The sequence below is a fragment of the Taeniopygia guttata genome, chromosome 4 (genome assembly GCF_048771995.1).
Source record: "Taeniopygia guttata chromosome 4, bTaeGut7.mat, whole genome shotgun sequence".
In the NCBI taxonomy this organism is placed as follows: Eukaryota; Metazoa; Chordata; class Aves; order Passeriformes; family Estrildidae; genus Taeniopygia; species Taeniopygia guttata.
This window is the reverse complement of record NC_133028.1, coordinates 25,550,824-25,563,283: the sequence shown is the minus strand read 5'-3', so window position 1 is coordinate 25,563,283 and position 12,460 is coordinate 25,550,824. Positions and strand designations below refer to the sequence as shown.

The window sequence follows — 12,460 nt, the reverse complement described above, 5'->3', positions numbered from 1 at the left end:
AATTACACCTTTTTTCAGGATTGTACATGCAAAGGCTGGAATAGAGAGAGAAGAATGCATCTTTATGCAAGCATCAATATGAAACATATGGATGGCTCATTATCTAGTGTTCTTTTCACAATAATAAAAAATAATATACCAATAAAAATATACATTAAAGATTGTTCTGTTCCATGTAATCATGTGACTGCAGAACATAGTCTATTAAGTTTTGAAGATTTTTAATTTAAATTGTCTATGTCCCTAATGTAACACTTGCTTAAGCTGGCAAAGTGCAAGGGGAAAACATGACAGCAACAGGCCAAATTCTTCCTACAGAATCTTCTCTAGATGCTGTTGGGGGAAGAATATGACTAAAGAGGCGTTTTTTTCCCACTGATAGAGGATTTCTTTTTTCATAACTACTTCTGAGATAGTAAAGTCCATAGATTTGTATGTTAGATCCATTTTTCAACTGCTTTAAGATGTGTTATCTCCTTGGATTTTCCCCAAATTTATGTCTTTTTCCATTGGCAAAAAAAATTGTTTGCTTAGTTATGGTCTCAGCTGAGAATTTGCACATGGGTATTTTCAGTAGAATTAGATCATAGGCACATAATATTGGATAAGTTTGATGAAAAGGAGTGAAGAAAGGGATTTTAATGAGAGAATGGATAATTCTCTATTTAGGGAAATTTGATTATCCTGAGCAACTGGACTGCCATTCTTAAAAAATACATATGTACATGTTACTGTCAATAATATCTCTACACTTGCATTCTCCGCTTAATGAGATGGAGATAATATAAATTGGGTATTTTATAAAGGGCATTCCTTTCTTGCTGTTTTATTTTTTGTAATGTTGATGCTTTCCAGGATGCCAGAGATCTAGAAATAACTCCTGATTTACTGCAAGGTTGAAATTTTATGAAGTACTGAATGCATAGGATATATACGGAACTACAAGAGTAATTATAAATACCAAATGGCTGTTCATGCCCTGTTGATCCTGTGCTTTGAATGATAAATGGCTTTATTAGCTGATAAGGGGAAAGGGCATGCCATCTTGTCAGTAAAGATTCTATCCGTGTACACAGGAACAAGGGTTATTCTGGTATTTAGCTATATTGTGAGAGTCAGACTTTGCATTCAGCATTCTTCCAGCTCAGGTCTTGAATATAATTTGCAATCTGTATGCCAGCAGCAACCTATCCTACATGGCTACTAGGCACTTAGAAAGCACTTCTCACCTTTGTTGAAGCGCTCAAGACTTTTTATTAGATAAATGTGTGATATGAAGTTTTAATTAAAAAAAGGTCAGATATCTACTGTTAATTTTTTTTTTGTATTGATCCTTCAGTCTGAGGAATGAATTTTATTCACTAGCTGTCTCTTTCTTGAGAATAAAAACTCTTTGATTTAAACCACTTCAAAATAAAACAGAAAACCCGAATTTATCTCCAGTGGTTTGCTTACTATTTTCAGGCTACTTATGGTTGGAAATCTTCTATAACAGCTTTTATGAGAAAAGGCTAAATGCAATGTTTCCTCCTGGCACATGACATAATATAAGTGCTGCAAGGAAATGTCAATAAAATTAAAATTATTTCAACCTGCCTTTATCAGTCAGAACTTGGGACATATATATTGAGGTTCCTCAATATATGTTTCTATGCACTCACTAAAACTTTGTGGATGTGCTTCAGTGAAGTTTCTAAACAGGCTGTGAGGTCGGCTTTTAACTCTCATACTCCAGGAGCTTACAGAAGTTACAGGAGCTATGAAGGAAATGTCTGCAAGGGCCGCATGCCGCAGGAGCAGCTCCAGAAATTCACTCCGGAGTAAAGGGGTCTCGGGGGGACCTTATCGCTCCATAGAGTACCGCAAGAGAGGCGGGGGTGAGGGGGGACGGTGCCTTCTCCTTAAGTTACAAGAGACAGGACGAGAGGAAATGGTCCCAGGTTACGCCAGGAGAGGTTAGACTCGTTTAGATTAGTTAGATTAATAACTAGGTTTCCGAGTTACTAGGAGAAATTTCACCCGAAATGGTTGTCAAGCACTGGAACTGGCTGCCCGGGGAGTGGTGGAGTCGCCATCCCTTGAGGTATTTAAAAGCCGTATAGATGTGGCACCTGGGGACACGGTGGACGTGGCAGCGCTGGGTTACTGACGGTGACCCCTCACCCTTTCCGAGCAGAGACTCTCCGTGACCCGGGCACGGAGCCGCAGCCCCAGCGCCGAGCCCGGCCGGCTGAGGCGGTGCCCGGCGCGGGCGGGCCCGCCGCGCGGGGAGCGCCGGGAGCTGTAGTCGCGCTGCCGCGGCAGCACCGGCGGCGCCGGCGCCTCCACCGCCGGGCGGAGCGGGCAGGCCGGGCTGGGCGCTCCCCGAGCGGCTGTGCCGGCAGGGGCGAGGCGGAGGGTCTGGTCCCACCGCCGTCCTTCGCTCTCTGGCGAGGGACAAATGGAGGCTCAGTGGCGTCAGGGCGGCCGGGGCCGCGGCCGCGCCAGGCCCGGAGACGAGCTCGCCGCTCGCTCCGGGGCGGCCGCCCGGCCCCCGGCGGCGAGGGGCCGCGGCGCTGCCCGCGCTGCTGCCCGCGCTGCGGCCGCGGGGGCTGTCGGCGAGGGGGCCAGCGGTGAGTGTCGCGTTCTGCCCCCTACCCGCGCTGCCGGGCCCCGGGCTGGGCAGCCGGCGTGGCCAGGAGCCCCTGCAGGTGCGAGGTCGGGGCTGTCCCCGGCGTCGCGGGGAAGGAGCCTGGCGGGCCCCGGCCCCGCTCCCGCGCTGCTCGGCGGTGTCGAGTCGGTGTTCGCCATGTGCCGTGTCCTGCCCGCAGGTTCCTGCCGGGAGAGACGCGGAGGCCTCGGGCAGGGGCGAGGAGCGAGGGGCTAAACCCCGCCAGGGTGCACAGGGTGCACCGTCTTCTCGGAGCAGAATAGTAAAGTGTGAAGTAATGGATGGACTGTTTTCTTTCTGGTTGGAAACAGCCAGGGGAGCTGCTCACTGGAGACGGCGTTAGGTCAGGGAAGCACTTGGCTCCGGTCTGAGAAAGGTGCGGGCTTTCGGTGAGCGTGGCAGCTGTGAGTGCAAGTTCGTCCTCGGGAAATACACCCGAGAAGTGCCAAAGACAGAGCTCTTGTTAGTGGCAACACAGTTTCTTAAGAAAAGCCTTAAAACTAAACTTGATGAAACCCGTGTCTAGTTCCTGTGAAATAGGGTGAACACACTATTGGAGTAAAGATTTGTTGAATTTGAGGGAGAAAGTGAAAATTTAATAAATACCAGATGCTGGAGAAATACTTGTACGGTATCTGCAAGTTATAACAACTGTAAATTTGTTATAAACAAACTGCATGTCGTGTTTTATTTTCCTCATGCTGTGGCAGTTGTGTTTGTGTGGGATGTCTGGGGTTTTTTTAAGTATCCTTTTAATAAAGCAGCATTATAGTTGCCTGTATTCTGGTATGTTAGGTTTGATTTGTCAGCAGTAATTGACAGATAATAATTCCTGCTGTGAATTTTATGATAATTCACAGTAAATAAGTAAATACAATTTAGCTCTTCTTGTGAGGTATTGAAAATCTAGTGAGGTAATACTCTTAAAAAATAAAATCAGCAAACTCTTTAAAGAAAAGGACAATTGAAAGTATGGAGAACTGAATGTGGTGTTGAAGGTTTAAGGTGCTTGATTGGCCCATTACAGTTCTGTCCAGGCTGGCTCGTTTTCCTTGGGGGTGGTGCACTTTACTTAGGAGTATTGTGGTATGTTTAGTGCTGTATTTCTGGCAACTACCCCTTTTACCATAACCAAACTAACAGTACATGCTTAACAACTATCAACTATTTTACAATAGTTTCTAACCTGTTTTTCGCAATGTTTACAATTAGCTATCATGGTATTAATCATTAGTATTTTCTCTTAATAGAATTATCTTCACTGAAGAAATTTGATGAAATTAAGAAGGCTAATCAGGCTGCAGCAAAAAAGCTAGTTGAAGACCAGTTAAGCTCCTCATCTGAAGATGATGATGAAGATGCTGAAGTAAAACAAGGGAAGATTTTGGACAAAACATTTACCATTTACACCAGTCAAACTGGTAATGTTTTTTTTCATTTATTGAGCTTATTTCAGTCTGAAAGCATAAGCAATGCAGTATCATTGTGTATTAAAATTCTCCTGTAGTTAGAAGGAAGGCACTCTATCATGATGTCTTACATTAAAAATATTTTTTCCCCAGCAGTGCATGCTGGCTGTACTTCTTGTCTTTTCATGCAGAAGCAATGATACAGCTTTTAACTGTTTTAAGAGTGGCTTTTTAAATAATGCATGGCTGGCATAATTCAGAGAAAAAAATGCTTTTGCAGCAGTTTCGACATGTAAAAAATAACAGATCAAACGCTACTAATTGCTTTAAAAATCTTTATCCATTAAAGATGGAGATGGAAGTGAACTGGAACGTACAAGACAGTACATGAATGAGGCTTTTCAGTCAGGGGCCATGACATGTCTCATCTGCATTGCTTCAGTTAAAAGGAACCAAGCTGTAAGTACTTTACAGTAATCTTTTAGAGCAAAACAAACATTACTGTCTGATAACTTGTTTATTATTATTAATTTATTATTATGTTATTGAGGTTATTCTTGGGATTGATAACTTTAAAATGGTAAAATTACTAAATAAAAATTTGGCATCTTTGGATTTTGAAACGCTGAAAGACATAAGTGGTTATGTGTAGCTTTTAATCAGAATATGTTATTTTTTTCTCTCTTTTTTATCATTGTGTAATATAGCTATTTTTAAGTTTTAGGTAGTAGCAGGTGACAAAGATAAACGTTTGAATGCCAGTGCTTGCAATTGTGTATTCAGTAAGCTATGGAGTAGCAAAGCAAGGCATGAAATACTAGAACATTAGGGGATATTATTATTAGATTTACAGCAGGAAAACCAAGATAAACTTTGCTGACCTCAATGCTGATCAGGTGAAAAAGAAGTCTTGTGTGTCAGAGAAGTTTGTCCTATTTCATATAGGTACATTTTATGTGGGAAACATTTCAGGACAAATATGTTTTTCTGTTAGAGGTACTTGAATCAAATATATAACTGTGTACTAATGTATATACTAATGTATAATGTATACTTGAATCAAATGTATAACTGTGATGCCTTGTGAAGGATGACCTAGAAAAGAGGCTAGGCAGAGTTAAAAGAGTAAAGTAGGTATTTCCTAAAGGCCTCAATGGACACACCTTGGGCAGTACAAGACCCCAGCCAGGGCTGCACCCAAGATGAACCCAAAATGGGACAACCGGTCACAAAGTCTCTTACTTTTATATGTTTTGGTCCATTAGCATATTGGTGTTAATTATCCAATTATAGTTTTAGGTTATGAACCCCCATCCTTCTTGTTTTTCTCTCTTCATTCCACCGTTGTTTATGCACTTGTGCCTGAGATGTGGATCGGTTGTCCTTGAGTCCCCAGCTAGAGAAGGAATTGTTTTGTCTACCTCTGTGAAGAGAGCTTACCATCCTGTAATAACATGAAGCTCAGAGCTCCACACTAAAGCAGTGCAGAATCGGAAAAATATAAAAGATAAAACCTGAGGCATCAACTATTTTTAACATTAACAATAAAAGAATTGCAGAAAATATTTTAATTTCTTATGATAGATATACAGAGACTACAAGTACCCAGGGAAACCGTAGTCAGTAACTTCTTTCTAAAAAGAAATGTTCTTTCAGACCTTAGTGAGTATGTTTAGCTTCATATTTGAAGTTCTGTGGCTCTTGATCAAGTTAATCTTATCTCAGCAGAAGTGAGATAATTTGGTAACTTGAAAGCCTTCTTTTATAACTCAGTGGTTTGCTAAGTATCTTGTTCTGTATCAGCCAAGTCTGTTTGTTTATGTAATATCTCCTGCTTAGCTTTAGTTTTGGGAAGTTAGTTACCATAGTTATAGGAACTTAGTCATTGGCACTGTCCTCTGTAAGTTAATGGGGAAAATATCTGCATTTTCACACTATCATTTCATAACATTGTCAAGTTATTAAAAGAAAATAGTTAAAATTTTCTTCTGCACTTTTCTTACCAAATTTTTATAGTTTTGGGTAAAGCCAGAGTCATCTTTATGGGACCAGGTGGTTTAATAAGGGAGAGTTCCACAAACTGGGCCTTGAAAGGTGCAGATTGGATATAGGAAGATAGTATGAGAGCTGGAGTAGCTTGCCCAGAATGGTTGTGGAGTCCCTATCCCTCAGGACTTTCCAGCTTTGCTTGGCAAAGTCATGTCTGAACAGAACTAAGCTGGCAATAGCCCTTCTTTGGGCATCAGTTTGTGCTACATGACCTCTAACAGTGTATTTAAATCAATATTTCTCTGGTTATCTGAGTATTTTGGGTTCTATCAGTCATGGCAAAAACTTCCCATGGGAGTTGGAAAAAAAATTGTAGGTATGAATCTATAACAGAAAAATTCTGTATTGATTTTACAGTGGGTATAATCTATCTTTGATAAGCAGTTTTTAAAGGGAAATATTTGTTTAGATATTATGGATGTTCATCAGTGGAAATGGAAACCTCATTTAAAGCAATTGACATTTGGTGTCTGCTCTTTAGGTCTGGAGCTGTTGTGGATGCTTTTGTATATTTCATCTGGTGTGTATCCAAAAGTGGGCCAAGGACAGCCTCTTCCTTGTATCTTCTCCTTTGACAGATGATGATTTTGGGAAGAAAGATTATCCCTGGCCATGGTGAGCTCATCAGGGTACATTTACAAAGTTATTTCTGTTGGGAAAACTATGTAAGCTGGTATTTATAAGGAGTGGTACTTGTACATCATGTGCATAACAACGACAAAAAAATTTAGAAGACTGACTTTTCTATTGCTTTTTAGAATTATTTTAATTTTTTGTTAACATGATGTAGAAAAATTTCACAGTGATATTAAAACCTTGTTGCATCAAATTTGTTTCAGTCTCTGAGAAGGTAACTTATCTGTCACGCGTCTCAGCTTCTGACATTTATTTCTGAATGGCTTTACATATTTTTCACTTTTAAAGTTGGCACCATTAAATAAGTTTAAAAAATATTGTCAAATAGCAAGATGTAGGGATTTATTTATCTTCTTTTGGTCTCATTATAATTATAATCCAAACATTAAATCAGGTCTTGCAGTTTTACTTGAGATGGTATAAAGAAGAAGGTAATAATGTAGCTGCATGAAAGAAATTTCCTAAGCAGGTTTGTTTAGGAAATAAAGTATCAGTTGTTGGCTGGCAGCATCTCAAGTTGATAATGCATCTTCAGGCAAATGCTACTTTATTTTACATTTAAGGACATGCTAAAACTATGCTACCACTATTGAGAAATGCTTCACAGTCTGTAATGTATTGTAGCAGGGCACATTGATGTTTTATTTGATAAAAATGAGTGCATAGGTCTTTCAAAGTCTTTCTGTTCTTCTTGGAGGGGGACCTTCTTTTCTGTTGTCTTTTCTCAGTGTAGCCAGCAATGTGAATTCCTTCGTTTCTCCTTCCTTGTGTTTCCTCCCTTGTTCATGGCTTCTGTGGGGCCTGTTGGGCCTGTGGCACTTTATAAATTCCAGGCCTCTAGTGACTATCTACCTTCATCACTAATGTTTTTTTAAATTTCTGTCAACATCAGGGGTGAAAAATGAAGGTGTACGTCTTGAATCTAAAATTTTTCAGATAAAATTCTAATTATTATGCATGGTTTTAATAGCATTGCTAAACTTTGTTTTACATGACTAATAGACTGCTACTAGTAAATCCCTGGTTTTTAATATTTTTAAAAATTTGGTTCTGTTTAAATAGGTTAACTGTTGCACAGATTCTTTTGATATTACTTGACAGAAAAACTGTTCTGATTTTTGCTGTGCTGATTTTTGTCTATATATCTTCTTAGAGGAAAGAGATTGCATAAGCAAGACAATTCCTTAGACATTCTAATGAATGTTTTGTAAAATCTGACGTATAGAAAGACCTTTATTCTGTGTTACTGTGTATTTTTGTTATTCATTGTAGGACTTGTAAAAATTGGTTAATTGGTAGCATTGAAATAATCTTGGGAAGCCAAAATTATAAAAACGGGTTTTTTTGTTGTTTTTTCATTGTTTTGAGAAATTGCTTTTGTTTTCACTCCTTTTTCCCTTGTTTTAGTCCAAAATGTAGGTTTGAATACAAACGCTCTGAAACTCCCAGTAGGTATTACTGTTACTGTGGAAAAGTGGAGAATCCAGCGGTGGACCCATGGCTGGTACCTCACTCCTGTGGTCAAATATGTGAGAAGGAATTCAAACCTTCCTGTGGTCATAAATGTTTGCTGCTTTGTCATCCAGGTAAATCCCTTGTGTTTTTTGAATGTATGACCTGTATTTAGGTACCTGTTACACAGTTCAACTTCACATCTGTTAAGTATATTTAAAATTCTCAGAATAGAAGAGATAGTTGTAGTCAAGGCTGCATTTGCTGCATGGTAATTGGCAAGATACTCTTTTTCCTGTAATTAGGACCATGTCCACCTTGCCCAAAGATGGTCACAACAACCTGTCACTGTAAGAAAGCCAAAGCAGTGCCCCGAAGGTGCAGTGCCAAGGAGTGGTCTTGCCGCCTGCCGTGTGGACGAACATTGCTATGTGGACAGCATACTTGTGAGAATCCCTGTCATGCAGGTAGACCAACCTTTCTAAATTTCAGAGCAGTAGTTGTTTCTGTTAAGATACATCATTCTTTTGCAATTCCTACTCTCAATGTCACTTTGCAATTGCATCCAGGAGATTGTCCGCCTTGTCCACGTGTCAGTAAACAACGGTGTATCTGTGGGAGACAGGCAGCGGAGAGACTTTGTGCAAGCCCTCAGTGGCAGTGTGATCAGGTATGTTGAAGCTATGCTTTTAAATGGATTTCTCACCTTTATAAAATTTAATTACTTGTGTATTAAAGATTGGAAAAACATATTCAGTAAGAAAAAAAATTAACTTTTGAAAGTGTAATCAAATTGAAAGTGTAATCAAAAATATAAACAGCATTGTTTGGGAAGAGGTTTAATTGGTGGCTCCATTAATTTTTTATAGTAGTTAAAATGTTACTTTTCTGGAATTGCTCTAGGGTTACTCTAGGAGTGAATTTAACTTTGTATACTCTTTTTCATATACTTGAGGTTGAAATTTCAGCTGTTACCTTCAAAATAAGAACAAAACCACAGCTTAGTAGACAAGAGTTTCATGCTTATTTTTAGGACTGTAGCAGAATGAAAGCTTTGTGATTAATTCTTTGAAGTATATTTGCAGCCTGTGCTTAAGACCAAGGCTATGGATTGACAGATTGGAAAAAATAAAAATAATTTAAAAAATTAAGTGGTGAGTAGGAGGCTGTACCTGGAGGTACTTGGCCATTCTGATCCCAGTAAGGAAAGTACTTGGCCTCTGTGAAGTATCAGTAATAATGCAGTTTATTTCAGCTAACACTAAAGAGAAAGGGAGTATAATCTAAAGACTAGTATGTCCCTTTAGATCTCTGGAACCCCAAGCTGTGCAGCATTGACTGGGCCGTGATAGATGTGAAGCATGCAGTGCAGACCCTGCTTTGGTTGTTGAAAGTTATTGTAGGATCTTCTTACAGGAAGAAAGCATCCTTGGTCATAAGTTCTACACTCAAACAGGAAGGGTATTCAGATGAGAACTTCTTGCTGCACTTTTAGATAAAGGCAAGGACATGCAGACAGCATAATCACTGGTACCAGTGGGAGCTGCCTCCAATCGCCATAATGTACGTGCAGCACAATGCAGGCCTGAAGGCTGACCTGTATGTGTAGCCCAGCACAGATCTGCGACTACTCAGGTTTTCTGAATCACTAACTCCTCACTGTACTGTGGTCTTCCAGGAAGGATCACTGTAGGGGTGATCAATTTTATTAAGTGAACTCAGCAAATACAACATTTATTAACAAAATTCAGAAAGAGTGAAAGTCCATCCAGAAGCATCTCACTCCTGCTTTTTACCCTTGGCTTGTTTTGGCTTGGTATGTAGTTCTATTACATTGCATTCACTTGGTTTCATTGAATTTCTCAGGTGTGTGGGAAACGTTTACCATGTGGCAATCACACATGTGAAAAAGTTTGTCATGCTGGTCCCTGTGGAGACTGTCCTCGTTCTGGGAAAAGGTCCTGTCCATGTGGAAAAACAAGTAAGCTACTCTTTTTTTTTTTTTTTTTTTTTTTTTAATGATAAATTAAATAAAAAGTCCTCTAGTCTTTCACAGACAGTAGTTTAGGCTAATTTTGCAGGGCAGGGTCCATAAAAAGTTCTTATTGTTAGCCATAATAGTATATTAACTTTTTTTGCATAGCTTTCAAAGCGTACTTTAGCACCAGAGGTTTAATTTTTTTATGTGAATAACTAAGTAATTATAAGGAAGCTTTTAAAAAAACAAAAGACAACTGCCATTTGAACTTACTATACATTGCATTTTTTTCCTAAATATTTTGGCTTTTTTTCCCCCTAAATATTTACTTGTACTTTTCTCTCTTCATCTAGAGTTTACATTGCCTTGTACAGAAGATGTGCCCACTTGTGGTGATAGTTGTGACAAAGTTCTGGAATGTGGCATCCATAAATGTTCACAGCGCTGTCACCGGGGTCCGTGTGAAATATGCAGACAGGTTAGTCTTACTTTATCAGGTTCACATTTTGTTTGGGCTCTTAAACTATGTGCCTGGAACAGTGCAGTTCACCTAAGGAAAATGAAATCATATCTATCACAAATCTGTGACTTTGTTTATTAAAAGCAACATGTTCTTTCATTATTCCCCTCCCACCTCAACACAACTCCATGTAGTTGAGCATTGAGTTGAGGCTGTACCTGTGGATGAGTGTATTGCTTAGGCTTGGTTTTATTTTGTTTTTTAAACTTATTATACCCTAAAATACACTTCATTTTTTCCCTATCTTCGGTAGTTTCCTTCTAGCTTTGTCTTTCTATGATATTCCTTCATTAGTGAGATGGAAGATGGTATAACATAACATTAGCTTCTTCTTTGTAAGAAAATTAAGTTTTACTGTGCTCTAGATATCTCTGGAGCTTCTGTAGTCTGGCCTACAAAGCCGTTGCTCTGTCAGGTCTCAGGTGTCTCTTCCTGAACCAGCTTTGGCTACAAAGTCTGCGTGATAGTAATCATCACATGACAGCCATGATAAAGGTCAAATAAACCTGCTCATCTACTTCTTAAATTATCTGTATACACTAGGGGTGAATCTACTTTAATGTGCAGGAGAGGTAATTTTTTGTATGAATTTGTTTTGCAGTTACACTTACTATCATTGCACATCATGACACACTTGCATTGTGTATGCATTATAGTGTTACTTTTCCTTGAACTTTCGTTTACAGATAGTAGTAGAACATTTTATTTTCCTTTTTTTTTTCATCTTGTATTAAAACCACTCAGCCTTTTTTCCCTGTCTTGCTGCCCAGGAGGTTGAAAAGCAGTGTCGCTGTGGGAAGCACACCAAGCGCATGCCGTGCCATAAGCCATATCTGTGTGAAACAAAGTGTACTAAAATCCGTGACTGTCAGAAGCACCAGTGCCGGAGGAAGGTAGGTGCCCAGAGATAATATTTCTCAAATGCATTGTTTAGCTGACTTGTTAAAAAAAAAACTAGATAAATTCACATCAGCTTGTTCCACCTCATGTTGTTGTGTAGAAAGAGGAGTTTTATTCCATGTACTGAAACCAGTTTTCAGTGTACCAGAATTCTCTGAAAAGGATGACATCAAGTAACACTCACTGGCCTTATAAACCGGGAGGGGATTTTGACAACTCTACAGTTCATGAAGGCAGTTTTGCTTTTAGATTCTTGAGTCGTCACTGATGCTTTATGCATTCTGCAGTAGTTAGGTCAATTTATTTCCCATACTTTGTATAAAGAGCTGGGAATTACTTACAGCTTTGTCAGGGACACAGTCTATTTTTGACAGCCCAGTATTCCATCCCACATACACAGCTGTGCAAGCAGCAGTGGTCTGACAGTTGGGAATTGGAGTTTTGTTTTGCTCCTTATTTGAAGTCAAAAGTATCAGAAGTATCTTTTCAGTTAATTTGTTCAAGGGAACCTGAAAGTTGCCTCCTATTTGTAAATTAATACTTTGTGAAAGTTGGACTACTTACCACAAATAGGCATGAAAAAATACAGTTTTACTCTTGAGTATTTTTGAATATTGTTGTTGTAGTGAATTTATTTTATGTGAAAAGATTACAAAACAAGTAGATGCAATGTTGACACCTCCATGGTGGAAAATCTAGGTTTCTTGTCAGAAGGAGGGTACTTTTCAAGTTAATAGAAAAGATTATGTTCTCTCCTGATATAGCAACCACTGATGTGATGGTTTTGTGAAATGTTCTGATTCTTTCATGTTACTAATTTATTTAAGAATAGAAAATAGATAACTGGTCTTGAAGTTATCTGCCTT

At 39.2% G+C, this 12,460-nt stretch overlaps 1 protein-coding gene across 1 annotated transcript in view; it reads left to right on the top strand.

The window, feature by feature from the left end:
* The first annotated feature begins 2,297 nt into the window (after positions 1–2,297).
* The window catches only part of NFXL1 (nuclear transcription factor, X-box binding like 1), a 44,857-nt gene continuing 34,694 nt past the window's right edge, over positions 2,298–12,460 (top strand). Inside the window, exons 1-10 of the mRNA XM_030271013.4 lie at positions 2,298–2,612; positions 3,901–4,071; positions 4,409–4,518; positions 6,590–6,723; positions 8,152–8,330; positions 8,502–8,663; positions 8,766–8,866; positions 10,063–10,177; positions 10,528–10,652; positions 11,465–11,587. Coding sequence (XP_030126873.4) covers positions 2,441–2,612; positions 3,901–4,071; positions 4,409–4,518; positions 6,590–6,723; positions 8,152–8,330; positions 8,502–8,663; positions 8,766–8,866; positions 10,063–10,177; positions 10,528–10,652; positions 11,465–11,587 — 1,392 coding nt within the window. The 5' untranslated portion in view covers positions 2,298–2,440. The remainder of the gene's footprint in view (positions 2,613–3,900; positions 4,072–4,408; positions 4,519–6,589; positions 6,724–8,151; positions 8,331–8,501; positions 8,664–8,765; positions 8,867–10,062; positions 10,178–10,527; positions 10,653–11,464; positions 11,588–12,460) is intronic.